At 47.7% G+C, this 27,638-nt stretch overlaps 2 protein-coding genes and 2 non-coding genes across 12 annotated transcripts; 2 read left to right on the plus strand and 2 right to left on the minus strand.

Annotated features, from left to right (window-relative positions):
- The first annotated feature begins 2,962 nt into the window (after positions 1-2,962).
- LOC145510585 (uncharacterized) lies at positions 2,963-17,817 on the plus strand. Of its 4 annotated transcripts, XM_081502202.1 has the most exons (6): positions 2,963-4,358; positions 4,805-5,981; positions 6,377-6,524; positions 10,299-10,362; positions 14,039-14,822; positions 16,450-17,817. In XM_081502202.1, the coding sequence occupies exons 2-5, from the start codon at positions 5,815-5,817 to the stop codon at positions 14,086-14,088; spliced, it is 429 nt and encodes a 142-aa protein (XP_081358328.1). In that variant the 5' UTR covers positions 2,963-4,358; positions 4,805-5,814; the 3' UTR covers positions 14,089-14,822; positions 16,450-17,817. The 4 variants fall into 4 exon arrangements, 1 of the variants encoding a protein (XP_081358328.1); XR_014057121.1 differs by lacking the exons at positions 2,963-4,358; positions 10,299-10,362 and having other exon boundaries at positions 5,467-5,801; positions 5,871-5,981; positions 14,039-14,188; XR_014057122.1 differs by lacking the exons at positions 2,963-4,358; positions 4,805-5,981 and having other exon boundaries at positions 6,436-8,487; positions 14,039-14,188.
- TRNAL-AAG (transfer RNA leucine (anticodon AAG)) lies at positions 3,335-3,416 on the plus strand. The gene has a single exon. It is a non-coding gene; the product is annotated as a tRNA-Leu (tRNA).
- Positions 8,266-8,338, minus strand: TRNAT-UGU (transfer RNA threonine (anticodon UGU)). Its single transcript has one exon. It is a non-coding gene; the product is annotated as a tRNA-Thr (tRNA).
- TRIM7 (tripartite motif containing 7) lies at positions 10,786-26,154 on the minus strand. Of its 6 annotated transcripts, none has more exons than XM_081502137.1 (8): positions 25,719-26,154; positions 24,299-24,568; positions 23,325-23,420; positions 16,456-16,686; positions 14,941-14,963; positions 14,538-14,653; positions 14,020-14,055; positions 10,786-12,382 (listed from the first exon to the last, which is right to left on the minus strand). In XM_081502137.1, exons 1-8 carry the CDS (start codon positions 25,743-25,745, stop codon positions 11,871-11,873), a joined length of 1,311 nt encoding a protein of 436 aa, XP_081358263.1. In that variant the 5' UTR covers positions 25,746-26,154; the 3' UTR covers positions 10,786-11,870. The 6 variants fall into 6 exon arrangements, 3 of the variants coding, with proteins under 3 accessions (XP_081358263.1, XP_081358264.1, XP_081358260.1); XM_081502138.1 differs by lacking the exon at positions 25,719-26,154 and adding an exon at positions 24,823-25,119; XM_081502134.1 differs by lacking the exon at positions 25,719-26,154 and having other exon boundaries at positions 24,299-25,119.
- Positions 26,155-27,638: the final 1,484 nt, after the last annotated feature.

Consider the following 27,638-nt stretch of genomic DNA (forward strand, 5'->3'; position numbering starts at 1 on the left):
GCTCCCTCATGTCCAATTCTTTGCGACCCCATGGACCGCAGCATGCCAGGCCTCCCTGTCCATCACCAACTCCCAGAGCCTACTCAAACTCATGTCCACTGAGTCAGCGATGCCATCCAACCATCTCATCCTCCGTCGTCCCCTTCTCCTTTTGCCCTGTCTTTCCCAGCATCAGGGTCTTTTCCAATGAGTCAGTCCTTTGCATCAGGTGGCCAAAGTATTGGAGTTTCAGCTCCAGCATCAGTCCTTCCAATGAATATTCAGGACTGATTTCCTTTAGGATGGACTGGTTAGAACTCCTTGCAGTTCAAGGGACTCTCAAGAGTCTTCTCCAACACCATAGTCCAAAAGCACCAATTCTTCAGTGCTCAGCTTTCTTTATAATCCAACTCTCACATCCATACATGACCACTGGAAAAACCATAGCTTTGACTAGACGGACCTTTGTTGACAAAGTAATGTCTCTGCTTTTTAATATGCTGTCTAGGTTGGTCATAACTTTTCTTCCAAGGATCAAGCATCTTTTAATTTCGTGGCTGCAGTCACCACCTGCAGTGATTTTGGAGCCCCCAAAATAAAGTCTATCACTGTTTCCATTGTTTCCCCATCTATTTGCCATGAAGTGATGGGACCAGAGGCCATGATCTTAGTTTTCTGAATGTTGAGTTGTAAGTCAGCTTTTTCACTCTCCTCTTTCACTTTCATCAAGATGCTCTTTAGTTCTTCGCTTTCTGCCATAAGGGTGGTGTCATCTGCATATCTCGGAGAAGGGAATGGCAACCCACTCCAGTGTTCTTGCCTGGAGAATCCCAGGGATGGGGGAGCCTGGTGGGCTGCCGTCTATGGGGTTGCACAGAGTCAGACATGACTGAAGCAACTTAGCAGCAACAGCAGCATCTGCATATCTGAAGGTATTGATATTTCTCCTGGCAATCTTGATTCCAGCTTGTGCTTCATCCAGCCCAGCATTTCTTATGATGTGCTCTGCATATAAGTTAAATATGCAGGGTGACAATATCAGCCTTGTACTCCTTTCCTGATTTGGAACCAGTCTGTTGTTCCATGTCCAGTTCTAACTGATGCTTCTTGACCTGCATACAGATTTCTCAGGAGGCAGGTCAGGTGGTCTGGTATTCCCATCTCTTGAAGAATTTTCAGCAGTTTGTTGTGGTCCACACAGTCAAAGCCTTTGGCATAGTCAATAAAGCAGAAATAGATGTTTTTCTGGAACTCTCTTGCTTTTTCAATGATCCAAAGGATGTTGGCAATTTGATCTCTGGTTCCTCTGCCTTTTCTAAATCCAGCTTGAACATCTGGAAGTTCGCAGTTCACGTACTGTTGAAGCCTGGCTTGGAAATTTTTGAGCATTACTTTGCTAGCATGTGAGATGAGTGCAATTCTGCTAGGCCACCAGGGAATTCGCCAGACTGAGGGTATATTGAGAAACCTTTGAAGATTCCATTTTGTGATCTATCCAAGTTGTGGTTATCAAAGGCTAAATTTGTAATGTAAGATAAACTGAGTATTCTTCAATATCTCAAAAGGATAATCAAGCCCCCAAAGACATATGTATCATGTGTGCTATATCCAAAAATGTGTTTCCAAGAGCATCTGAGATTTTGCTTGTACTTGTATCTTAAACATTTAGAAAGCTACTGTGATCTATAAATCAAGAAAATTCGTTGTCATGACAATTTTTAAAAGTCAAAATTAAGACTTCCTTAATGAAGTTTAAAATTTTATACAGTAAGATGTTTGTGAAAGGAAAAGAGACTATTTCTAACATCTTTATACTCTAGAGAAATTGTCTATTTCTCTCACTCTCTGTTTTTCATTTACTTTACAGGTAAAAGACTATTTCAGCTTCATAATGTAAGAACTGTTAAATGAAAATTGTCAAGTAAAAGTAAAACCCTACATCTAAAAGAGACTTCATGAACACTCATGTCTGTCAACCCTTAAAGATTTTAAATCTGCCCCGAAATCTACTTCAGTATCTGAAGTTTCCCTCTGTCTCCTCCTCTAATTAAGCTTGTCATAAGTTATGCACTGGCATGGAGACAGATAATTAAAAAAAAAAAAAGCCTACTTCAAATCTGCATCTGTAGCAGGATCACAAGTAAAGACATAGCCTCACTGTTGTTCAGTCTCTAAGTCGTGTAGGACTCTTTGCAACCCATGGACTGCAGCATGCCAGGCTTCCCTGTCCTACACTGTGTCCTGGAGTTTGCTCAAGCACATGTCAATTGAGTCGGTGATGCCATCCAACCATCTCATTCTCTGTCACCTCCTTCACTGGTGCAGGTAAAAATCAACAGAAAATCAAACTGGAGATTAGTTCACCAAATATCGATGGTTATCTCTGAGTTTGGGGCTTGCAAGGGGATTTTTTTCTATACATTTTTCTAGGATTTACTATTTTTGAGGAAATGGGTTATTATGATGGGGGCAGGGGGCGGAGGTGGAGGCGCGGGGAGGCAGGGAGGTCTCCATACAGTGTGCAATCAAGCTTGTTTTATCAAGGCCCCAATGGCACCCCACTCCAGTACTCTTGCCTGGAAAATCCCATGGACTGAGGAGCCTGGTAGGCTGCAGTCCATGGGGTCGCTAAGAGTCAGGAACGACTGAGCGACTTCACTTTCACTTTTCACTTTCATGCACTGGAGAAGGAAATGGCAACCCACTCCAGTGTTCTTGCCTGGAGAATCCCAGGGACGGCGGAGCCTGGTGGGCTGCCGTCTATGGGGTCGCACAGAGTCGGACACGACTGAAGTGACTTAGCATACCTCCAGCTGGAACATCTGTTTCAAGGGTGGAAACATCAGGCAACAAAACTGCATGGATGGAGGCTTCTGAGATGGTGGCCATGCGATCGTTAATGAGCCACTTCTGAATGTGTCCGTGTTATTACCAGAAAATGTTATGGTATAAACAAAAACGAACGGGGAGAAGTAGTGCAGGGTTTCTTTCTCTTTTTTTTAATTTATGAAAACAACAGAAGATCACAGTTAAAATGTAAAAATAAAACAAGTGATAGTGTAGAAGTCTTCCCCTGCGTCCACGCCCACTTCCCGAAAGTGAAATGCCGGAGTGACTTGAGTGTCCTTCCCAAAACCATTGTGTGCGGTGGTCTGGGCTTCACGACTCATCCTTTGTCAGAGGAGCGCAGGGTGCAGATTCCGCTCCCGTGACTCTGGCCAATCTAATTCTGCTAGTTGGGGAGTGGTTGGTTCTGCTCTGACCTGTAGAGGCACCGGAACACATGATTTCCCTCAGGAGCCTGGGGACGTTATCTAAATTGAAAAATAACACCAAAAAAGTTATTTCTCGACGCGGTAGCGTGGCCGAGCGGTCTAAGGCGCTGGATTAAGGCTCCAGTCTCTTCGGGGGCGTGGGTTCGAATCCCACCGCTGCCAGCTTTTTGGTAACCTTTTTTTCCCCCCTGAATCCTTCACAAAAAAAGATTATGTATATTGAACGCTCAATCACGACCTTACCTTTATTCTGAGCTTGCGACTGTTTGCCAGCTTTCAGCGAAATACCCCTTGGATCATAGAAAAAGCAAGAGAATTACAGAAAAACATCTACTTCTGCTTCATTAACTATGTTAAAACCTTTGATTGTGTGGATCACAACAAACTGTAAAAAATTCTTAAAGAGATGGGAATACCAGACCTCCTTACCTGCCTCCTAGGAAACCTGTATGCAGGTCAAGAAGCAACAGTTGGAACAACAGACTGGTTCAAAATTGGGAAAAGGGTGCGACAAGGCTGTATATTGTCACCCTGCTTATTTAACTTATATGCAGAGTACATCATGCGAAATGCTGGTATGGATGAAGCACAAGCTGGAATCAAGATTGCTTGGAGAAATATCAATAACTTCAGATATGCAGATGACACCACCCTTATGGCGGAAATGAAGAAGAACTGAAGAGCCTCTTGATGAAAGTGAAAGAGGAGAGTGTAAAAGCTGGCTTAAAACTCAACATTCAAAAAAGGAAGATCATGGCATCCAGTCCCATCAGTTCAGTTCAGTTCAGTCGCTCATTCGTGTCCGACTATTTGCGACCCCATGCCAGGCCTCCCTGTCCATCACCAACTCCTGGAGTTTACCCAAACTTATGTCCATTGAGTCGGTGATGCCATCTAACCATCTCATTCTCTGTCGTCCTCTTCTCCTCCTGCTTTCAATCTTTCCCAACATCAGGGTCTTTTCAAATGAGTCAGCTCTTCCCATCAGGTGGCCAAAATATTGGAGTTTCAGCTTCAACATCAGTCCTTCCAATGAACACCCAGGACTGATTTCCTTTAGGATGGACTGGTTGGATCTCCTTGCAGCCTAAGGGACTCTCAAGAGTCTTCTCCAACACCACAGTTCAAAAGCATCAATTCTTCTGCGCCAGTCCCATCACTTCATGGCAAATAGAAAGGGGAAAAGTGGAAAAAGTGACAGACTTTATTTTCTTGGGCTCCAGAATCACTGCAGATGGTGACTGTAGCCACGAAATTTAAAGATGTTTGCTTCTTCAAAGAAAAGCTATGACAAACCTAGACAGCATATTTAAAAGCAGAAATATTACTTTGCCGACAAAGGTCCGTCTAGTCAAAGCTATGATTTTTCCAGTAGTCATGTATGGATGTGAGACTTGGACCATAGAGAAGGCTGAATGCAGAAGAATTGATGCTTTTGAACTGCTATGTTGGAGAAGACTCTTGAGAGTCCCTCGGGCTACAGGGAGATCAAACCATCAATCCTAAAGGAAATCAACCCTGAATATTCATTGGAAAAATAGATGCTCAAGTTGAAGCTCTTCAGCCATCTGATGTGAAGAGTTGACTCATTGGAAAAGACCTTGATGCTGGGAAAGATTGAAGGCAGGAAGAGAAGCGGAAGACAGAGGATGAGATGGTTGGATGGCATCACTGACTCAATGGACATGAGTTAGAGCAAGCTCCAGGAGATAGCGAAGGACAGGGAAGCCTGGCATGCAGCAGTCCATGGCGACGCAGAGAGTCAGACACGACTGAGCAACTGAACAACAACAAGCAAAATAACCCAGCTCAGTGAGTGGCCAAGTCCCAAACTGAAAGTGGGGTGGGTTAATACCACTTGCATGGGTTAATGCCTCTTGAGTATGAGAATCCAGAAGTGTAAATGTTAAATTTCTCTTCCCTGGAAAATTGTAAACCTCTGTAACCAGGTAAAGGTGATGATGGGATGTCTTGGACTGCGACGTCCTGGACTAGGACTAAATTTACCTCAAAGTAATAAATTTCCGATAGTGAAAAAAAAAAACAAAACCAACAACTCAGGATGCTTACCAACTTTGTTTCCTCTCAGTTTCAAACTGGGGACCTTTCGCCTGTTAGATGAAGGTAATAACCACTACAATACAGAAACGTCTGAGCTTGGTCATCTTTGTGACACTATTGATATTTAGGAAAACTGCTGGTGAGATCAGTGAACATACAGTTCTGTGGTGGGAAAGGATGGTCCCACGACCCCATCAATGGAAACACCCGCCGGAGGCTCTGCTCCCAGTCTCTCACCGGGAACCATGGGTTCTGAAGCGCCTCAACCTCTCTTCTACCCGTACTTCTTTCCGACCCCCGAATGCTTGGTAATGCCCATTGGCCGTCCAGGACCAAACCTGTCCACATGAGAAATTTTTAAAAGAAAGGGACGAGAGAAAAGAAGAAAAGGGCCCGTCGGGGATCTGAACCTGTGACCTCTCGCGCTGGAGGCGAAGACCGTAACCTGTAGACCAACCAGAGCGGCGCCCGCTGGAGATTGGTTGGGTAAGTCCTTAATATGACGCTACGTGCACTTGTTTACCCACTGAGAAAACCGATTTTTCTTTCTGGCAGGTTGAAAACGTTCTGTGCATCTCGGACTCTCTCACGCCCAACCTATCCCAGTTCGACGATATCCACGTCCGCTGTCTCAGCTGTAGACAGTTCACTCAGCATCAATCCTCGGTATCTCTTGGCCCCTCTGAGATCTCCTGGAATCTCAACAAGCGCCTCATTGCAAGGGACACCCTTCCACTGTGGGGACTCTTTTCCCAGTGGAGCCCAAATAAGGCGCAAGTCTGGAGAACTGGAGGCAGGGCACAGAAGCCGGGAGAGCCTGAGGGTCCCTGGAGGGAGTCGGGGACGAGGAGGGGTAGACTAGGTCAGCAGCTGCCGCAGACGAAAGGAAATCTGGGTAATCGCTTCCTATCGAGCGCCCGGCAAGGGGGCGGGGGCTTTTCTCTATCATTTTATGAAAATGTTTTCTAAAACAACTACTTATTGGCAAAGTATTCTGAAAATGTAGGAAAGTGAGAAATGAAAAGCATACATGAGATAACCAGGAACCCCGTTCCTTCAAGGGTGACCGGCAGCGGCAGTTGGTGCACACCCGGCGAAGTTCCCCTCAGTGCCCTCGCGCACACACAGGCGCGGCGCCCAGGCCGCGGGTCCCGGCTACCCGCCCTCGCTGCCTTCGGCCGGGATCGTCCCAGAACAGTCTTACGCCGGGTGAGCCAGAGGCCCAGACTGTGCGGGTGCTCTCCCGTTCCAATTCCACTGGGTAACCTAGTTGTGAAAAGCGGTTATTCTGATTCCTTGCTAGAAAAATTCACGAAAATCCACTTCGAGTTGACCCCAAAGTGTATTTTTGCGCCACCAGCAGAGAAAGTCCCCCACACAGATGGCTGTTAAAAAACAGCGTGGGAGACGAATGCCGGTAAACCCACTCCGGGATGGGGGTGGGAGGGTAGGGGAGAGAGTGCTCTTTTTTCCTATTGCCATTCTCTTAGATTTAGCTCAGCGCTCTGCCCTGACCTCTCCACTCAAGTGCTCCTCCTCTTGGCCTCTTCGTTGGAGACTATGATACTCACGCACCTCATCCCCACAAGCCGTTGTCTTCCCCTTCTCCATTGCGCATTCAGCGGTAGGTGGGCTCACCTCTGCTTACCGCCGCGGTGCGTCCTTGGCCCCTTGGCCACTACTGCCTCGGTGTTGTAAGCATTCGCTTGTCTTCTCTATGGAATTATATGAAGAAAAATGCAACAAAAAGAAAGAAAGAAAGAATCCACATTCGTGATACCTGGACCTAAAGACTACAACTTTGTCACATTCACTTCCAGTCTTAAAAAAAAAAAAAACTTTTGGTTTTCCTTTTAACAAACCAAAAGCAGTAATTCATGATGACCTGTCTGATTGATTTATTAATGCCGTGAATGGAAATCAAGTGCACAAAATAAGCCTAAATCCTAAGTGAACAATGGGGACCCTGCCCAATGGGCAGAACCAGGCCTGCTGGAGGTCTTGGGTGCCTGCCCGCCGTGGCCTTCGCAGGCATGACCCATGGCAGGGGTTGGGGATCTTGGCAGAGGCCGAGACGTCATTAATCCCGCCGCGCCATCCAGCGGGTGAGGACCCTCAGAAAAGCCCCGAGTGAGTCGCCAATCCACGTGAGGTCTAGCTTGGATCAGCTTTGGAAAATAGAGCCCGGGCTGGATCATCAGAGGAGAGAAAACTGCTCGCGGGGACCTGGGTAGACGCCCAGGAGGGGTAAATGAGATAGTTGGGGTGCGTGGCAGAGGAGGGACCTGCTTCTCTCCCTCACACAAAGCAGATCTCATCCAAAGAATCACGCTTTGCGTCAAGAGCCGAATGGACCTGCCCCACACTGGCACGATGGGGCATTTGTGCGGCCCGAACTCCTGGGATTCTTCAACTCCCAAGTGACTACCCTACTGGAAGGCCACCTCATTGAAGAAGCCAGATTGCGTGGATCAAAGGCAGACGACGCGGAGTCTTAAACACAGCGCCACTCTCAACTAAAATAATAGATTCCCAGAGTACGGAGGTGGGTGTGGGGCGTTCACAGGTGCTCCCCACGCAAGGAAGAAGAACGAATTAGAGAACACGGCAAAGCCCATGGCCCGAGTGGAGTGATGCGAGGGGAACAAAAAGACTCGCTATGAACTTGCCAAGACGACGCGCAGAAGGAAGCGAGGGAGGGGTCGCTGGGGAGAAGGCGCGCGGAGCCAGCGGAATCTGTGATCACAAGTCCAAGGGAGCAGTGGGTCTAGTTCTTAAACAGATATGCCTACAGGAGGGGTGGAGGGAGCGATAAGTGGCGGCCACTTGAGGGGCAAAAACACTCAGATCTGCTTAATTTAACTCTAGCCTTTCAGTATGGCGGAAGGTCGTGTTGGCAAGCGCATCTTCCCCTCTCCAAAAAAGAGTGGTGGGGAAAGAAAACGCAAGCAGGCCCCAGCGAGATTTGAACTCGCGACCCCTGGTTTACAAGACCAGTGCTCTAACCCCTGAGCTATGGAGCCAACTGTGAATCTGCACTCTGCGCAATAGCACTTGATACCTCTATGGTCACCGCGCAGCCGCAGACAGAAGAGCTACGTGGAGAGGCGGGGCCCACGCCCTTCAGCCAGTCACCGCCCCGTCCGACTGCCCAGCTGAGTCTGCAGCATCAGTAAGTGTCAGTGTCACAGACTGAGCCGCAAATCCTGGGAGAAAGTCCAGCGTAGAGGGGACCACGTGGGTGGGCGGAAGCTGGGAAGGATCGGGTGAGGGCAGGGAGCGCTGAGGAAGTGGGCGGGGCCACCAGTGGGCGGGGCCACCAGTGGGCGGGGCACCAGTGGGCGGGGCGCCAGTGGGCGGGGGCGCCAGTGGGCGGGGCGCCAGTGGGCGGGGCGCCAGTGGGCGGGGCGCCAGTGGGCGGGCACCAGTGGGCGGGGGCACCAGTGGGCGGGGGCACCAGTGGGCGGGGGCACCAGTGGGCGGAACTGTTGGAGGGGCGGGGGCCTTCCGCCTGGCCTGGGGATCAGGGGCAAGACTTGAGTAGAGGGGTCCACTAGTAATTGTATGAGAATAGGGTTCAAGGCCGAGGCCCTGAGGGGAAGGCTAAAGGAATGGTGTCAGTATGCCTGTCCTGAGAGGAATCCAGCTAGGCTGGTAGAAGAGATGATCAGGGGGGAGAGATTGGTAGAGAATGGTGGGAAAATCAGGTGGTCAATGTGTTAACGACTGCATCAGGACAGGAGACCCAGATCACTGGGTAGCCAGGCCCAAGGAAGTTTCCCAGGTGCCTTCGCGTCTGGATGCTGAGGACCAGTGTGAGGATCTGGTGTCAAGGATGTGGGTTCTCATATCTATCGCAACTTAAAGCAAATTAGGAAAAAGCAACCCTTAGGGGCCTGTCTTGGACTTTGGGAGAGCTGGGTCCATCATGGCCCCCCAAAGGACCCATGGAGCAAAGGGCAGAGGTTGAAAGCCCAGGTAAGGGACAGGAACCCTAGCCCGGAAATGGTCAGAAAGTGTGTCTGTAGTTGGTGGAACTTGGTCTGATGGCCCAATCTGTTCTTTGGTGCCTTCAAGGCCAGATGACTTTGATCACTGGGTAGCCAGGCCCAAGGAAGTTTCCTAGGTGCCCTCCTGTCTGGATGCTGAGGACTAATGTGAGGGTCTGGTGTCAAGGATGTGGGTTCTCATATCAAAGTAGCTCTCAAGCATCCAGGACCAATGAACAGGTGGTGTCAGAAGGAAACCAAATTAGGCCAGTCATTGCTCTCAGAGGCCCAGACATCTCAGAGAGCTTACAATGGTCAAAGGATAGAAGAGGAGAATGTATACACAGGCATATTCACACCAGCATTGTGACATCCTAAGTCACTGAACCACCCTGGAGACCAAGAGAGAACATCTCTTTTACCAACCACGTGTGATTGTTATGTACTGTTGTTACGTCTTTGGATGTGTATATATCTATCTAGTTATTCTACAAACTCTGACATGTAGTCATATTCACAAACATAAAAGCTGAAAATATACACACAGACAGCCAGCTCTGCAGTGCCCAGACCCGATCCTACAGGCACCTCCACCAGTCACCCTACCTTCTGTGATCTATAAGGTGTTGCAGTACTTCAGCACAATTATTAGAGGATAGAAAAGGTAATTGTGATACTCAATCAAAAAGCCATACAAGCCATACAGCCATACATGAGGGCTTGATGATAACATTAGGCAATTTAATTAGTAAATGAATGTTAGAAATGGATTTTCCTTGTAGAAATCAGTGTATTCAAATACATGGATTGGGTACAGTGTTATAGAGCTGTACAACATAGGATTTACCCTTTGGGATGCTGCTGTAGGCTGGACTCTTAAATGATCCTGTCTCCAGCCTATAAGACACTGGATTCTGATTGCCTGATGTTATGTCCACTGGGTCTACCTCTAGAACAGTGTCAAGCTGGCCTGACCAAAACATCTCTCTTACAGTCCCTTGTATGCAAAGTGTGCTTGAAGCGTCTCAGGGACAGAGCATGGAAACTCCAAGATGCTTGTAAGTCAGACTATTTGATTGTCTCTGTCTCTGCATGCCAACAATATGTGCAGGACAGAATTAGGTCTGAGACTGGCTTTCATCTAGCTAGGTAGCTAGGTAATGGGGGAAGGAAGCCTTTGACCTTCACTTAAATGTGGGGTGGCTAATATTAATATTTTACAACAACAAATCAATAATAGGGTGTGATCATACTGATCAAGGTCTGTTTGTACCTAAACCCTATATGCATACTTATAAATGCCCTCTATAAAATTCACATGGCCCTGCACCCCATTCCTGAGATCTAAGACATATACACAGCTACGGATGTTCCTCACACACATAAACACACATGCCCACCTAGTCTGGCAGAAACTTTGCTCACAACTGCTCTTGAATTCAAACTGGGAGAGTTAAGAATTAGCCAAGGCACCATACAAATGAGCTCACAGTCTGTATTTCCATCCCCCCTTTCAGGTGCATACTAAGCAGTGAACAGCCCACCTCCACTCTCCCAGAAACGCAGCCATACAGAAGCTGGGGAACAATTAACTAAGGGAATAACACAGGCCAGGGTACAGACTGAGCAGGCCTAGAAACCAGGGTCTTCTGCCCTGGGCATACATTTGAGAAGCTCCAGGAACTGTCTGTCAGGGGTATGCCTGTGCTCTGCACATTTCCATGCTTGAGTTAGTTGCTTCTGTAAAATTATAAGTGCTTCCTTGAGTTTCAAAATTCCATAATCTTTGGTCTCCTTACCCAAGGGAGACTGTACTTTGGCACTTGGAAAGGGTTTAGGCAAATGTGAGAACGTGGGACTGTCATAGTGGCCAAGGATGTACATATACTCTCATCAGGCTAAGCCGTGTTGAGTGACAGCAATGCCAATATGCTGTTGTCCTGGGCTGTTCCTATTGTACACAGCAAGGGTCTCTTTCCAGTTCTGGCTTAGACTCTCCTTTGGACTGGGAATCCCATGCTGCTCCCTGAGTAGACGACTTTGTCAAGCTAGCCAGATCCAGGTCTCTGAAGGCAAAGCTGGCAGCTGACAAGAAGGCAAAGCAGAAGGGATCATGAAGCTGACCGGTTTGGGAGGAAGCTGCCCCCTTGCACAGCCAGAGCTTGGTTTTGTTGCATGGAACTAGAGGTCCTGCTGAATTGGGGTAGTGATAGGAAGCACCTCTGATGGAGCTGGGCTCCTCTCCTCATCCACCTCCACCTCCTTACAGCTCAGGCCAAATCCTCAGCGGGACAACAGGCAAGAGACAGGAGGGAGAGGCCAAGGCCATATATTCCCCTGCTCAATTAACCTTAGAGCCCTTTTTCCCAGTAGCCCGATCTCATGTCTTTGATGTTGTGGTCTGCAGAAGCCCCTCTAAGGCAGCCTGGGGCAACAGTCAGGAAGGCAGACCCAAAGTGTCCAGGAGGTTCCATCCGAGGGCAACAACCCTTCCCATGGGCAGCCAGGACTGGAAGGAGTTCACCCTTGACTGGTTTACTCCCTCCGGGAGGCCAGGCAATGACTCTCAAGGCCAGATTCTCAAGTAGGTGCCGGTGGAGCAAACAGAGAAAAGAGGGAACACGCGCTCTTGGAAGTTGACACGGAAGGTATAGATGTGGTGCATGTCCTCTGCAGCGTAGAAGGACACAGCCCCCACCTCCAGGTCCAGAGCAACCCGCACGCGGGACAGGTGCCCACAGCTGAGGGGCGTCCGTTCAGGGCTGGTCACCGCCCAGTACTGCCCGTTGTTGAGCTGCAGCGCCCAGACGCCCTCCTCCGGGGTGAAGGGCGTGAGACCCTTGCGGCGCACGCTCTCACGGGCCACGCCGAAGGCCCAGCCGTCCTTGGAGCCCACTTCCACTTCCCAGTGGTGCCTCCCAGAGGAGAAACCGCAGGAAGCCAGAACTCGTGTGTTGGTGTCGAAGCGGCGCGGGTGACTAGGCAGGTCTTGGGCTTGTTGTCCAAGGCGCACGCTCTTAAGATCCAGAGAGAGGATGAGGCGGGGGTTGGCTGTGTCGGGGTCCAAGGTCAGCTCCACTGCAGGGGGTGGGGGGTTTGGGGTGAGTGGGGAGACAGGGAGAAGACTTTCCATGCAGGCTCCTTGCACAGCTCCCCTCACCCCACTGTCCCCTCAAATAAGTATATGTTGAAATCACACAACTGCAGTTTATGGGCTTGATTTGGATCTCAATTCAAACAAATTGATAAATCCAATTTAAAAGACTTGTGTCATAGTTTATGGAAAAGTTTTTTCATAAAGTTTTCTTTGATATTGTATTACCTTTGTGATACTATGTAAAATTTTACTTAAAACATATATGTATTATTAAACTGTATTTTATAGCAAAAAGACACTTGGGGAATTTTGGACACTAGCTACTGGAAAGAACCATTAATTTTTTATTTATAACAATGGTTTTCTCTTTATGCTTTTTTTAAAAGTATGTCTCTTTAGAGACAGCATACTGAGATATATATGAAATCACAGTTATCTATGATTTGCTTCAAAATAATCCAGTGGCAAGAAGTGGGTAGGAGTGTTTATGAAAAATACTAGTCATGAGTTGATAATTGCCGAAAGTTTATGATGAGTACATAATACTTGTTATGCTCTTCTCTCTACTTTAGTGTATGTTTGAAACCTTCCCTTATGAAAAGTTAAAATACACACACTTGCTGTAACTACTACTATGCTCCAGGTCTGTTCTAAGCCCTGTGAATCCCACAGAGGAATATCCCTGCCCTCCTGCAGCTTCATTTCTATGGGGGGAAGGAGGAGAGACAATAAATGATAAAGGGATCAGGAGAGCAGGCTGTAATTTCAACTAGACGGGCCAGGGAAGGCCTTGCCGAAAATGTGCATATGAGCACAGACATCAAGGAGATGAGAAAGCCAGATAGGTGGCTGTCTGGGGAAGGGTGTTCCAGGCACAGCCACTGGCACAGCCAGTGCAGTGCAAAGGCCCTGAGGTAGCTGTGTGCTCCTGGTGCATTCCAGGAGCAGCAAGCGCATGTGTGGCTGTACAGAGTGAACCAGGGGAAGAGTATGCAGTGAGGCTGGATTTCATGAGACCTTGAAGACCAGTGCAAGGACTCCAACCCTTACTGAGTGAGAGGGAGAGGCAGGGCTGTCACAGAGTCCTGAGCAGAGGAGGACATAGTCTGACTCAGTTGGTTTACTAGGTAAGATATGACTTAGCTTAGTCATCAGCATCAGGAATATGTGCCTTCCCCTCCCCACTTTCCCAGCCCATTGGGGTTAGATGCCACTCACCCCAGAACTCTGCAAGAGTAATAACCGCTTCCCTTCCTGTCTTCAGTCTGACCCCTGACCCAGCACACAACCCCTGTCCCCAGAAGAGGTCTCCATCTGTCTGGGAGTGGGAACAGGGAAGAGAGGCTTGTCCAGGTGACTGACAAGCACTTCCAGATCTAAGTACCCCAAGGTGCAGGGCACTCCTACTCTGGAACGACCCATAGCTTATAGGCCTATGGGCCCCACTGTGACCTGAAGGAATCATAATTATGAGGATGAAGGAGAAAGGACAGCTGATGGCAGAGTTGCTTAGGTAGATGGGCAGAAGGAACCAACCATGCACAGAACCCAGAGAGACAGTCACTGTATCTCCACATGGCCAAATGACAGCTACTCACTGTCACAACAACCATCGTACCTTTTTCCTCTTTCTCCAGCTCTCCCCGAAGATCCTCTGAAGAGAAGAAACAGAGCAGGTTGTGCATGAATGACATGGAAAATTTCTATCTGGCAATGACAGTGACACCATCTCTTGACTTTTAAGTCCCGCTGACTCACTCACTCCCCAGATAACCTAGAGATGACAGGCAGGTACCGGGCCAAGCACAAGGGTAGAAAGGGGACAGTAGTCTAACTCTACCTCTCCCACTTCCCTCTCTTTTGTCTGGAGCCATTCTGAGCTGAGCTCTCCCTCCTCATCCTTCTTTCTGCCCCTAATGACCCTCGACTCCATCTGTCTTCAGTTGAAGCTTTGTGTCCTGGGGTAGGGGTGGGGGTCCTAAATAAATTAGCCACCACTAACTGCCCAAACCAATCTGGCTTTGAGAGACACACTAGTTCCTGTTTTATCACACAGCTTCTGGAAAGGCACATCCTTAGGACCCTAAACCACCAACACCAGGACTGCAAGGCCCAGCCCCACACACAGGCCCCTACCTTTGAACTTCTTGAGCAGCCCCTTTAAGACAAAGGTCTTGAGGGAAGCATTCCAGACTTTATTCTTCATCTCAGAAGAGACTGTGGTTGGCTTGGGGGCAGGCACATTGCTGCACCTGCAGGACAAGGACCCTGAAGAAGGCCCACAACCACTGTCCCACTCCCACTGGGCTTGACAATTAGGATAGTGAGGTCCTCTGGGTAAAGAAAGGTGAAAAGAAGAGCCTGACCCTGTGCCGAATACCCATGGCCAGGCAGCAGATGTTTGCCTCAGAAAGTACTCAGGTAAGTTGGTGAGGGGAACAGGAGGTGAGAAGTCAGGATGGGGAATGACAAGAGGAAGCACAGTAGAAGAGAAGAGAGCCAGCTTAGAGAGGCCAAAGGTATTGTTAGGTCCACTTACCTGCTTAGTGTGTTTTTGAATTCCTGGAAGGAAAGGTGAGAGAAAACCAAATCAGCATTCACCTTGGAGAAAATAAAACAGGTCCCTTGCTCTGCTTCCAGAGGAATAAGCAATACGGAGATGTATTACCCGACACACACACTGCTTGCATGGGCCCCATGTGGCAATAGCTTCCTCATATGGCAGACCACTGCATGTCTCATCAACAAGGTAGACCCCTCAACCCTGCCCACACCTCTGCAATTGCTCCCAACATTACAGAATTGTCACTGGAGATAAGCACCAGGACTCAACGTTGCTTCTGCTTTTAACATTGCCTAAGAAAACTGATGGGGCTTCTCTAGTGGCTCAGATGGTAAAGAATCTGCCTAAAATGCTGGAGACCTGGGTTCGATCCCTGGATAGGGAAGATCCCCTGGAGAAGGAAATGGCAACCCACTGTAGTATTCTTGCCTGTACAGAAGAGCCTGGCTAGCTATAGTCCATGGGATTGCAAAGAGTTGGACATCACTGAGTTACTAACACTTTCAAGACAACTGACAGCCCATATGCAACAACTGGTCACTCAGATCAGTGCTTCACCCCCCCCCCATATATTATTGTTTTTCTTCTTTTTTATTTTTTAAAGTATGATAACACATTTACCAGAGACTTGGAAAATACAGAACAAAGTTACATACAGTTCCACTATATATCACAATTATTTTTTAAGTAGATAAGATTTTTAGTTGAAGTTTCAATATCTGACTCTCAAAAATTAATAAAATGAATAAACAGATAAGTAAAGGATATAGTAGATCTTAAAATCACTGTGAACCAATTTAACATAATTAAGATTTATATAATTTTCACACAACAGCAGGATACAAATTCTATTCAAGTTCCCATAGACTATAAATGAGGAAACATTGGAACATATCCAGGGACATAAAATGTTAGTCGTTCGGTCATGTCCATAAAACAAGGTGAAAAAATTCTTAGACCAGGGCCTTTTAAATGACCATTCTTTTTTTTTTGGCTCCATGGCTTGTGGGATCTTATTTCCCTGATCTGTGTGAAAGCACAAGGGTCCTAACCACTGGACCACCAGGGAATTCCCTTAAATGACCCCCCTTGATCCATTTGTCCATTTGTGACTTGTGAAGTTTAATTAGTGGATTGTGACTATTTATTTTAGAAGGACATATGATAGAATGGAAAACATCAAAGTGCATCACATGTAGTACAGGTGTTATTTTCTGAGACTTTTTTCACACATATGTATAGAATAGAATTCACTGTAAGATATATTATTGTGGATCATGGTCAAGAAAAATTTTAATCACATCTCTTTAGACTGCTAACCCCAGGAAAATCAGGGTTTTTCTCTTTAATACCCTTTGGCTCCAGATTGTGTGATTCTACTAAACTAATTCTGTTCTCGCTGCTGTTTCCTTATTTGAAAAGTGGGAGGGATAAATTCAAGCTTCCTGCCTTAAAATTAATGACTCATACCCTTGGCCAAGCCAGACTCACCTGGAGAAAGTCAAGATCAGGCTTGCAAGTTGTCTCCTGGATCTGACTGCTGAGCTTGGAGAGCTGGGCGATCTCATCCCCAAGCTGGGCCAGGTTCTCATTCTGCTTCTGTGTCACCTCCCGGGACAGCTCCTCCAGGCGGCCTAGGAGCCGACCCTCCTGCTCCACCAGGAAGGCCCGCAGAGCCTGGAACTCCGCCCCTACCTTCTCTTGCTCAGCTGCCATCTGCTTCTGTCTCAGGAGAAGTGAAGTTGAAGAAGGCAAGGGATATGGTCATCGATGGGTCATTGATCCCATCCCATTTGGATGGGAGCCTCTGAGCTGTCTCACAGGACAGGGTTCCATCTCCCTCAGTGCTCGGGGGTCAGAGACTCATGTACACATACCCACAGTGCACACACTCTAGTTTAAGTATCACAGTTCCAAGCATGCAGTAGCCTCAACATGTGCTTTCCCTTCCCCTGTCACAGTTGTGCCCTTGTGTCACTTTAGACCTGGGCTCTCCCATCAACCTAGGACAACTTCAAACTCACTCCAGAACCACCCAGGGCTGCAGTTTCCTCATTTGAAAAGTGGAAGGGATAAATCAGTGCCTTCTGTAGTCACTGTAAAGATTAAGCTGAGGTCCCTAAACACATTTATTTTGTGTTAAAAACAAGACAACAGGCTCCAAATAGAGTCACTTATGCTAAGCCCCATGTCACCAAACCGAGACCTAATTACAGTTTCAGCTTTCCTGGAAATATTATCTTAAACCATCCTATAAGGAATGGCCTCCTCAACGTTTGTTTAGTAACCTCTCTGATAAAACCATGCCATCCTCTGTAAGGAAAGCAACTTTGCAATCGCCAACCCACTTTTTTGTGTGTGTGACCAAATTTATGATCTTTATTCTGCAGAAATCCAAACACATTATGGTTTCAAGTTACTAGAGTTGGAAAGTTGGAAAACATTAAAGTTGTAGAGTTGGAAAGCACCTTTTATACCACACAGTGAGATCGCAAACATAATGCTGTCGAACTCTTCTCACTTCTATTTAGTTCAACATTTTTGGCAATGATTTAATAAATGATTTACAAGGCAACTTTAAGGTATGACTTTGAAGCAAAACCTTTGTGGAGCTGGGGGTGCTGGTGAAAATTCGTTTTAAGACGTAGAAACTTAAAGTGAACCAACGAAGTCACTGGCTGTCAGACAGACAAGCCAACATGGTACCCTAAGTCATTGTTAGGCTGCAAGGCTGAAGCAAGGTATGGAGAGATGGTGTCAGGTCTCACATTTAAAGAAGCATATTCAGTGTTAAAACATGTACTAATAGAATATCAAAATTGCAAAATTGGAAGTAAATTTTAAATAACTCTACTTTCACAGCTTTTTTTTTTGTTTTTTTTGTGTGTGTATTTTTGGGCACATGGCATGTGGGATCTTCGTCCCCTGAGTAGGGATTGAAGCCATGCTCTTGCAGTGGAAGCATGGAGTTCTAAACACCGGACCTGCCAGGGAAGTCCCTCAAAGCACTTCTGATATTTAAATTTCCTCTCTAATCAGACACCCAAGTCACTTTAGGATCATAAGTCATGTTAATGAAATCAGTTTATAAGCCCTTAGTAGTGCTGACTGAGGCTCCACAGGCAGAAAAGATAGTTCTTACTCAGAATATGTGTCAGTTTCAGCCAAGATAAAATACTGTCCCTTCCAGTATGGAAGAGGTCCAAGGCAATCCATCTGCTACCAAGTAACTGGTTTCCTTCAAGGATGATGCTGTATCAGGCCTTCACATTGGTTCTGTTGCTGCCAGGCTGAATATTGTGTGGATCACAACAAACTGGAAAATTCTTAAAGAGATGGGAATACCAGACCACCTTACCTGCCACATGAGAAACCTGTACGCAGGTCAAGAATCAACAGTTAGAACCAGACGTGGAACAACGGACTGGTTCCAAATTGGGAAAGGAGTACGTCAAGGCTGTCTATTGTCACCCTGCTTATTTAACTTCTATGCAGAGTACATCAGCCGAAACTCTGGGCTGCATGAATCACAAGCTAAAATCAAGACTGCTGAGAGAAATATCAAACTCAGATATGCAGTTGATACCACTCTAATGGCAGAAAATGAAGAGGATCTAAGCCTCTTGATGAGGGTGCAAGAGGAGAGTGAAAAAGCTGGCTTGAAACTCAACATTCGAAAAACGAAGATCATGACATCTGGTCCCATCACTTCATGGCAAATAGAGGGGGAGAAAGTGGAAACCAGATTTTATTTTCTTGGGCTCCAAAATCACTGCAGATGGTAACTGCAGCCATAAAATTAAAAGACACTTGCTCTTTGGGAGGAAAGCTATGACAAACCTAGACAGTGTAGTAAAAAGCAGAGACATCACTTTGCTGACAAAGTGATAGCCGTTTAGTCAAAGCTATGGTTTTTCCAGTAGTTGTGTATGGATGTGAGAGTTGAACCATAAAGAAGGCTGAGCACCAAAGAATTGATGCTTTTGAATTGTGGTGATGGAGAAGATTCTTGAGTTCCTTGGACTGCAAGGAGATAAAACCTGTCAATCCTAAAAGAAATTAATCCTGAATATTCATTGGAAGGACTCATGCTGAAACTGAAATTCCAATACTTCGGCCACCTGATGTGAAGAGCCAACTCATTGGAAAATTGAAGGCAAAAGGAGAAGCTGGTGGCAGAGGATGAGATGGTTATATAGCATCACCGACTCAATGGACATGAGTTTAGGCGGACTCCAGCAGATGGTGAAGGAAGCCTGCTGTGCTGCAGTCCATGGGATTGAAAAGAGTTGGCCAGGACATAGAGACCGAACACAACAGCAAAGAAAGAAGAAAGTGAAATCAATGCCAGTGATCAGAGGTAACAGCATATCCACAAGACCTAAGTGAGAATATGCTGTGTGCAAGCTTTATATTCTATTCTTTCGATTATTACTATTCACGGGATTTTCTCCTATGTGTTTTTAGACCCAGACTCTCGCCCCTGATCCTCTTGATTCTTTACACAAACACATGGGAGGGAATCAGTGTGATATCACAAGTGGGGCCTCTCGTGGCCAGTGAGAAGAATCCCATCCCTCCAGGACAAGCTCAAATGTCAAGGTTACTTTTCCTTGAAAATGCTATGGGAGGAAACAGTAGCTAGAAGAGCAGACTGTAAGTGAGTTCTGAAGTCAGGCGACCCGGGGTTCAGGTCACTGCTGCCCAGTCTTCAGGATGTTAGGCAAACCGGCAGCAGCAACACGGGGCACTTTACACGTGTCAGCTCCCTCAGTGGTGACAACCACCCAATGACATGGATATACTCTCATCCCAATTTACAAATGGGGAGACGAAGACAAAGAGGTAAATTACCAGGAAGCAGGAAGTCAGGATTCTAATCCAGGGAGTCTGACCTCAAAGTCCAAGCTTCTTACACAATAACACAAGTGGAAATAACACAAGTGTAACAATATTTGCCAGAATACTCTAAATTGGGGTTTCCAGCCTGGGCGCTATTGACATTTGAGGCTAGATAATTATTTGTTGTGGGGGGCTGTCCTGTGCTTTGCAGGATGTTTACACAGTACCCTGGCCTCTACCGGTAAATACCAGTAGCACCTCTGCCCCAGTGTTGACAACCAAAAATATCTCCAGGCATTGCCAAATGTTCCCTGGGGCCCAAAATTGCCACCAGTTGAGAACCACTTCTCCAAATAGTAAGAGCATTTTCAAATAAAAATATTCTTTCTCTTTGTTCTCATGGCAGCAATAATTGTTTCATTAAGCAGGGATTTTGCAGTTATAAAGGATGTATGGGCCAGAGAGGGGTTGGCTGGGTGGGTGTAGGACAGAGTAGGAAGTGCTAAGTAAGGCCATGGGATGTAGGATCAGAGACCATGAAGCTGCCCAAGCTGGAGAAGGCCCTCTGGTCAAAGATGTATAGCAATGGCCAAAGAGCCACACGTTTATTCCTTTTTCCAGCAGAGAGGGTGGAGGTGTGGAGGGGTGAGTTTTTCCTTATGGAGGGAAGTGAATGTTCAGAAGAGAAGGCCTGAGGTGTGCATGGGAGGCAAGTGTACCTGATGTAGTTCAGGATCAGGAAAGAGCACTGGGGCATCTGTACACATGCCTCCCCTTCACCCCACCTCTCCTCCCTTTAAGGATAGAGGGGTCCTCAGATTCCTCTCCCTCCATTTTCCAACTTCACAACTAGAGAGTCCTGCGCTAACATGCAGGAACTGAATTTTCGAGATAGAAAGTGACCCACATTTGCCCACCTTAAACAAAATGAACCCCATTTCACTTTCCTGTTTCACTTCAAGGAAGACAAAATACCACCCCAAGCTCTGGGCACAGGGGTGCTGGCACAGTCAGCTGCTGAAAACCCAAGCCCCCAAACCTCCTGCCCTCTGCTGGGTGGGGAACAGCTCTGCCATCCCCTCCTCCACCCCCAACCCCCTCTTTCCTAGCCACAATTTCAAAATCTAAAAAACCCTAAAAATGAAAAAAAGTTTTTTTCATAACTCCTTTGGTGGTAAAACATGTCCTAAGACTGACAGAAGGCTATTTATTTTCCATTCATATGTTTCTCTACAGGAATATTAATGTATTCAATTACAAGATGTTCCACAGACCCTAACTGAGGTATTATGTCATATTAGGGGGACTATGCTTCCTGATTCACTGGGACAGTTCAAGTTTAAGCCAGATGTTTGAAAATAATTATTTTAGCTGTCCCTTTTACTCTCAAAAGCTCTGGTTATATAATAAATTATATGGTCACACTATATGATATGCATACCATTATATTTCCAAGAAAAAGAAATGCAAAAAAGCAAAATGGCTGTCTGAGGAGGCCTTAAAAATAGCTGTGAAAAGAAGAGAAGCAAAAAGCAAAGGGGAAAAGGAAAGATATACCCACTGGAATGCAGAGTTCCAAAGAATAGCAAGGAGAGATAAGAAAGCCTTCCTCAGTGATCAGTGCAAAGAAATAGAGGAGAACAATAGAATAGGAAAGACTAGAGATTGCTTCAAGAAAATTAGAGATACTAAGGGAACATTTCATGCAAAGATGGGCACAATAAAGGACAGAAATGGTATGGACCCAACAGAAGCAGAAAATATTAAGAAGAGGTGGCAAGAATACACAGAAGAATTGTACAAAAAAGATCTTCACGACCCAGATAATCACGATGGTGTGCTCACTCACCTAAAGCCAGACATCCTGGAATGCAAAGTCAAGTGGGCCTTAGGAAGCATCACTATGAACAAAGCTAGTGGAGGTGATGGAATTCCAGTTGAGCTGTTTCAAATCCTCAAAGATGATGCTGTGAAAGTGCTGCACTCAATATGCCAGCAAATCTGGAAAACTCAGCAGTGGCCACAGGACTGGAAAAGGTCAGTTTTCATTCCAATCCCAAAGAAAGGCAATGCCAAAGAATGCTCAAACTACCGCACAGTTGCACTCATCTCACATGCTAGTAAAGTAATGCTCAAAATTCTCCAAGCCAGGCTTCAGCAATACGTGAACCGTGAACTTCCAGATGTTCAAGCTGGTTTTAGAAAAGGCAGAGGAACCAGAGATAAAATTGCCAACATCGGCTGGATCATCGAAAAAGCAAGAGAGTTCCAGAAAAACATCTATTTCTGCTTTATTGACTAGGCCAAAGCCTTTGACTGTGTGCATCACAACAAACTGTGGAAAATTCTTCAAGAGATGGGAATACCAGACCACCTGACCTGCCTCCTGAGAAACCTGTATGCAGGTCAGGAAGCAACAGTTAGAACTGGACATGGAACAACAGACTGGTTCCAAATAGGAAAAGGAGTATGTCAAGGCTGTATATTGTCACCCTGCTTATTTAACTTATATACAGAGTACATCATGAGAAATGCCGGGCTGGAAGAAGCACAAGCTGGAATCAAGATTGCCAGGAGAAATATCAGTAACCTCAGATATGCAGATGACACCACCCTTATGGCAGAAAGTGAAGAAGAACTAAAGAGCCTCTTGGTGAAAGTGAAAGAGGAGAGTGAAAAAGTTGGTTTAAAGCTCAACATTCAGAAAACTAAGATCATAGCATCTGGTCCCATCACTTCATGGCAAATAGATGGGGAAACAGCAGAAACAGTGTCAGACTTTATTTTTCTGGGCTCCAAAATCACTGCAGATGGTGATTGCAGCCATGAAATTAAAAGACGCTTACTCCTTGGAAGGGAAGTTATGACCAACCTAGACAGCATATTAAAAAGCAGAGACATTACTTTGTCAACAAAGGTCCATCTAGTCAAGGCTATGATTTTTCCAGTAGTTGTGTATGGATGTGAGAGTTGGACTATAAAGAAAGCTGAATGCAAAGAATTGATGCTTTTGAACTGTGGTGTTGGAGAAGACTCTTGAGAGTCCCTTGGACTGCAAGGAGATCCAACCAGTCCATCCTAAAGGAGATCAGTCCTGGATGTTCATTGGAAGGACTGATGTTGAAGCTGAAACTCCAATACTTTGGCCACCTGATGGAAAGAGCTGACTCATTTGAAACAACCCTGACGCTGGGAAAGATTGAAGGCAGGAGGAGAAGGGGACGACAGAGGATGAGATGGTTGGATGGCATCACTGACTCAACGGAGATGAGTTTGGGTAAACTCCGGGAGTTGGTGATGGACAGGGAGGCCTGGTGTGCTGCAGTCCATGGGGTTGTAAAGATTTGGACATGACTGAGTGACTGAACTGAACTGATATTTCTAAAATCCACCTCTGTTCCACAGGCACACACTTCAAAGCCAAACACACCTAGCCAGGGTGGTAGGTGGCCCTCTGTTGTCAGCCTGGGGCACGGGATTGGGGGAGGGGGAGCCAACCTAGGGGTTGCCATTCTCACCAGGAGCTCCTTGCTCTCCTTCTCTTCTGTGGAACGAAAGGCCTCATAGTCCTCCAAATCCTTCTTCAAGACCTTCAGCCTGGACTCCAGGAGCTCCTGAAGGAGGGTGAGAAGGAAGACATTGTGGGGAGAAGATTCTGGAAACCCCCACATGGGCCTCCCTGAAACCACCTGGAAGAAAGGGAAGGCCCTGTTCACTGAGGGGGAGGAGGCAGGATTGAAACCACCTCTGGAAGTTGGGATGGATGCAGCCTACACAGGCTGCACTTAACAGTACAGGGCAACTGCAAGCTGATTCCAAAGACCTCAGGGTCTCCGGTCCTCAAGACCAATCTGTGCACAATCTACGCTGAAATGCAAGCACTCCAGCAGCCCAGTCTGCCTAGTCCTCTTTTCTGCTCTCCTCATCACCATCAGAAAGCCATCCGGGTAGGAGGGCTGGAGCAGAGTAAGAGCAAAGAAAGAAGGGACTGTGCCGCAGGCCTCCTAGTGCAACCCCAGCAAGTTGACAGGAAAGGGAGGCGGCAGGCACCCAGAATCCTAGGTGGCTCTTGGCACTTTCCTCAACCCTGGATCCACTCACCCCCTTAGCCCAACCTCCTGGGAAGGTCGTCTCACTTGGCCACAAGAGGTGAGAGAACATTGAACAGAGCTATGCCCATGGTAAGGGTTAATAGTAGGGGTAGCAGATGTGGGGGTGTGAAGGAGGCACTACTAGAAGCCAGGGACCAACAGAAAATCGCCATATCTGTGGGGTATAGTGCAGTTGGTCCAGAATGGGCCCCAAAGGAAACGAGAGGGGGTGTGGGAGGCTGGTGACAGAGGGAGAGCCGCGTTGAGTCCCGAAGCTAATGCCAGGCAGCATGGGATAGGACAAAAGAAGCAGGGGCTCACCCGGGCCTTCCTGCGTGCGCGGGAATGTAGAACCGGGACTAGAGGTCCCAAGAACCCGCATGGGTGGGGACGACGCTCACCTTAGCCTCCTGAACCGCCTCGTCCAGCGGCAACACGGCGTGAGCGCGGTGCTCGCGGGCGCGGTCGCACACCACGCAAATGGCCCGTCCGTCGTCCTGGCAGTAGAGCTTGAGCGGTTCGCCGTGCTGCGCGCACCCGACCGCCACCGCCTCCGGAGGCCCGCGTTCTCCTGGCGCGCCGGCCGGCAGGCTGAAACGACGTAGCAGTGTGGCCACCGCGGCCAGCTGCCGGTTGGGCCGCAGCTGGCTGGGGCGCGCGGGCTCGCGACACTGCGGGCAGGGCAGCGAAAAGGACAGCGTGTGGGACACGGCGGTGGCCCTCGTCCCCGGGCGCTCCCAGCAGCGCGCGATGCAGGCGCGGCAGAAGCTGTGGCCGCACTCGACGGACACTGGCTCGCGGAAGAGCTCCAGGCAGATGGAGCAAGTCGCCTCTCCTTGCAGCTCTGCTGCCAGCGCCAGCGCCTCGGCCCCGGCGCCTGGGCCAGTCCGCGGCCCCACCGCCGCCATGCGCGCCCCCAGCTCACCGAAGTCGGGCGGCGTTGGGGAAGTTGCCGGACCCGACAGTGCGCGGCCGGTGCGGGCGTCCGAGCGGCCGCTGAAAGAGGAAGGGCGGGGCTGACGCCGGCTGGCTGAGACTAGAGCTGAGTGCTCCAGGCTGAGAAACGCTAGAGGAGGGTGAGTCTTGAGAGCTGGCGGAGTAGCACAGGTCAAGGGGATCTAAGCGCGGGCCAGCGCCTTGCGTTCCCGCTCTGAGCCCCCTCAATACCCCGCCTTGGCCGGCGGCCTCGGAGGTCCCGCGGCCCTCTCTCCGTCTCTCCCTTATCTCAGCTCTAACGCGAGCCTACGCTGTCCAAGCCTGACTCCGTCAGCCGTGAGAAACGGGCCGGGACAGGTGGAAGCACACGCCCACCTGGGCGCCACTCCCAGTTGCCGACCCAGCCCAGCCCGAGGGTCTGGCGCCCGACCACAGTGTCGGGTTCCCGGAGCACAGGTTTGTCCGGCCCTGTACTAAGTTAAATTTAGAGTCTGGAACCTGGTTCTTGCTCCTACCCCCACCCCCATGAGTGGCCTTTTATCCACTTTTGTAGCTACCTTCTTGCGATTGTGTCCTCCCCTGCCCGTTTATTCTTTATTTTTGTTTTTTAATGCAAGTAATACACTTACAATCAATCCCCCCGCTTTATTCAGTGTTATCCTCCTCCCCTAACCCCCCCCCCCAATCCTCTATTGTCTCTTTAGCCTTATTTGTACAGCTCTCCCCAACACTTCTGTAGCTCCCAATAATATTTGCTCGCACCCCGTCTCCCCTCAGGGGCTTCCCTGGTGGCTCAGACCGTAAAGAGTTTGCTCGCAATTCGAAAACTCGGGTTTGATCCCTGGATCGGGTAGATCCCATGGAGAAGAGAGAATGGCTACCCACTCCAATATTCTTCCTGGAGAATTCCATGGACAGAGGAGTCTGGCAGGCAGGTTACAGTCCCTGGGGTCACAAAGAGTCGGACACGACTGAGCGACTAACACATACACACGTCTCTCATCATTCCCTCTGGAGGGCACTCGAAGCAGATTTTCTTCCTCAGCCTCCTCAGAAACCGCTCCTGTTAAGGTCACCGGTGACTGCAGCGATCATAACCCAAAGGTGAAGGCAAGCGGCTTCTTAGGCTTTACCTCCTCTCTCCTCGGATGCTTCCTCCTTCTGGCACTATCTCTTCCTTCCAGGGGTACTGTACTCCCTGGCTTTTCTCCCATTTCCATGGCCTCCTACCAGCTTCTTGGTCACCATGGTTGTTCCCTCTTCCTCTCCCTGCCCTTGCTTGGTCCTTGGACTTTCTGTCTATGCTCACTTCCTTGTGATCTCTTCCACTTTATTGCTTGAAAGACTTTCTCCCTGCTCCAGAAACAAATCCCCAGCCTAACTCTTCCTAGGATGCCTGGCTCCCACAGCCAGCTCACTGGGCAGCATCTCCACATGAAGCTTTTTTTTTTTTTTTTTTTCCACATGAAGCATTCTAAGGGAGAGTTACACACTTGTCATGTCCACAATGCACTTCTGTCTGCCCCTCCACCTGCTCTTCCCACAGCCTTCCCCACTACACTCCATTTAACAGCAACTCCATCCATCCAGGTGCTCAGGCCCAAACTGGTGAGTTTTCTGAGGCTCCCCAAGAGAGGGGAAATGCACAGGACCCACCCCTAGTCCTCAGCATCTCTTCAATTCTTCCACAGCATCATCACCTATAATTTGATGATCACAACATTTCTTTCCCCTCTGTCCCTCTCCTGCCCTATCTTCTCCATCCAACTGTGAGAACAATCCTGTTAAAATGTTAAGTCAGATAGGGGCCCTCCTTTCCTCACATTCTCCTGTGGCTCCCACCTCTCTCAGAGTAAAAGTTGAAGTCTTCACACCGTCTAAAGGCACTATCCATTCTTTCTCTCCATCTCCTGCATACAAAGTGATAGGAGATGCATCCACTCATCTCCTATCACTCTCCCCTGCTACATGGACCCCCTTATTATTCCTGCAATAATGTGTCACAAAGCTCCTACCTCAGGGCCTTTAAACTGGCTCTTACGTCTACTTGGACCTCTCTTTTCACAGACACTTTCATGGCTCACATTCTATCTCCCTTCAACCCTTTTCTTCAAATGTCACCTTCTCAGAATCACGCTTTACCCCATTCTCTCCCTCAAGGCTGGCTCTATTTTCTCTTTAGCACTCTACCTCCTCTGAAACCAGAGCTGATAGATGTAATGAACTACGTCACTTTTGCTTATGGCCAAACTCCCAGTTTTCTACAGCAGTTCTAGGTACACAATAGAGCTTGATAAACTTTTCTTGGGTTTAATTAATTTAAATATGGCTCAAAATTCAGATGTACAGTGTATTTAACAGTGAAAAACTTTGTTCATCACCTATGTCCCAGCCCGCTTCTAATCCCAAGCATCAACTTTGCAATTCTGAATTACTTGATACAAATATTGCACACTTTACTACACTCCATCTTCTCAACAATACTGAAACAAGAACTTCCAGATGTACAAGCTGGATCTAGAAAAGGCAGAGCAACCAGAGATGAAATTGCCAACATCTGGTGAATAATAGAAAAAGCAAGGAAATTCCAGAAAAACATTGACTTCTGCTTCATTGACTAAGCTAAAGCCTTTGACTGTGTGGATCACAACAAACTGTGAAAAATTCTTAAAGAAATGGGAATACCAGACCACCTTACCTGCCTCCTGAGAAGCTGGTATGCATGTCAAGATGCAACAGAACTGGACATAAAACAATGGACTGGTTCCAAATTGGGAAAGGAGTACATCAAGGCTGTATATTGTC

The sequence above is a fragment of the Giraffa tippelskirchi genome, chromosome 6, assembly GCF_054371585.1.
Source record: "Giraffa tippelskirchi isolate mGirTip1 chromosome 6, T2T-mGirTip1v1.2.pri, whole genome shotgun sequence".
Lineage (NCBI taxonomy): Eukaryota > Metazoa > Chordata > Mammalia > Artiodactyla > Giraffidae > Giraffa > Giraffa tippelskirchi.

Coding starts and splice junctions, on each gene's coding strand:
- LOC145510585 (XM_081502202.1), top strand. CDS start 5,815: ATGACGCTACGTGCACTTGTTTACCCACTGAGAAAACCGATTTTTCTT. Junction 6,525..10,298: donor CCAGAACAGTCTTACGCCGG/GTGAGCCAGAGG, acceptor TCTCTCTTACAG/TCCCTTGTATGCAAAGTGTG. Junction 10,363..14,038: donor ATGGAAACTCCAAGATGCTT/GTAAGTCAGACT, acceptor CTCTTTCTCCAG/CTCTCCCCGAAGATCCTCTG.
- TRIM7 (XM_081502134.1), bottom strand. CDS start 24,805: ATGGCGGCGGTGGGGCCGCGGACTGGCCCAGGCGCCGGGGCCGAGGCG. Junction 16,687..23,324: donor AGGAGAGCAAGGAGCTCCTG/GTGAGAATGGCA, acceptor CTCCTGAGACAG/AAGCAGATGGCAGCTGAGCA. Junction 14,654..14,940: donor TTCAAAAACACACTAAGCAG/GTAAGTGGACCT, acceptor CTTGTCCTGCAG/GTGCAGCAATGTGCCTGCCC.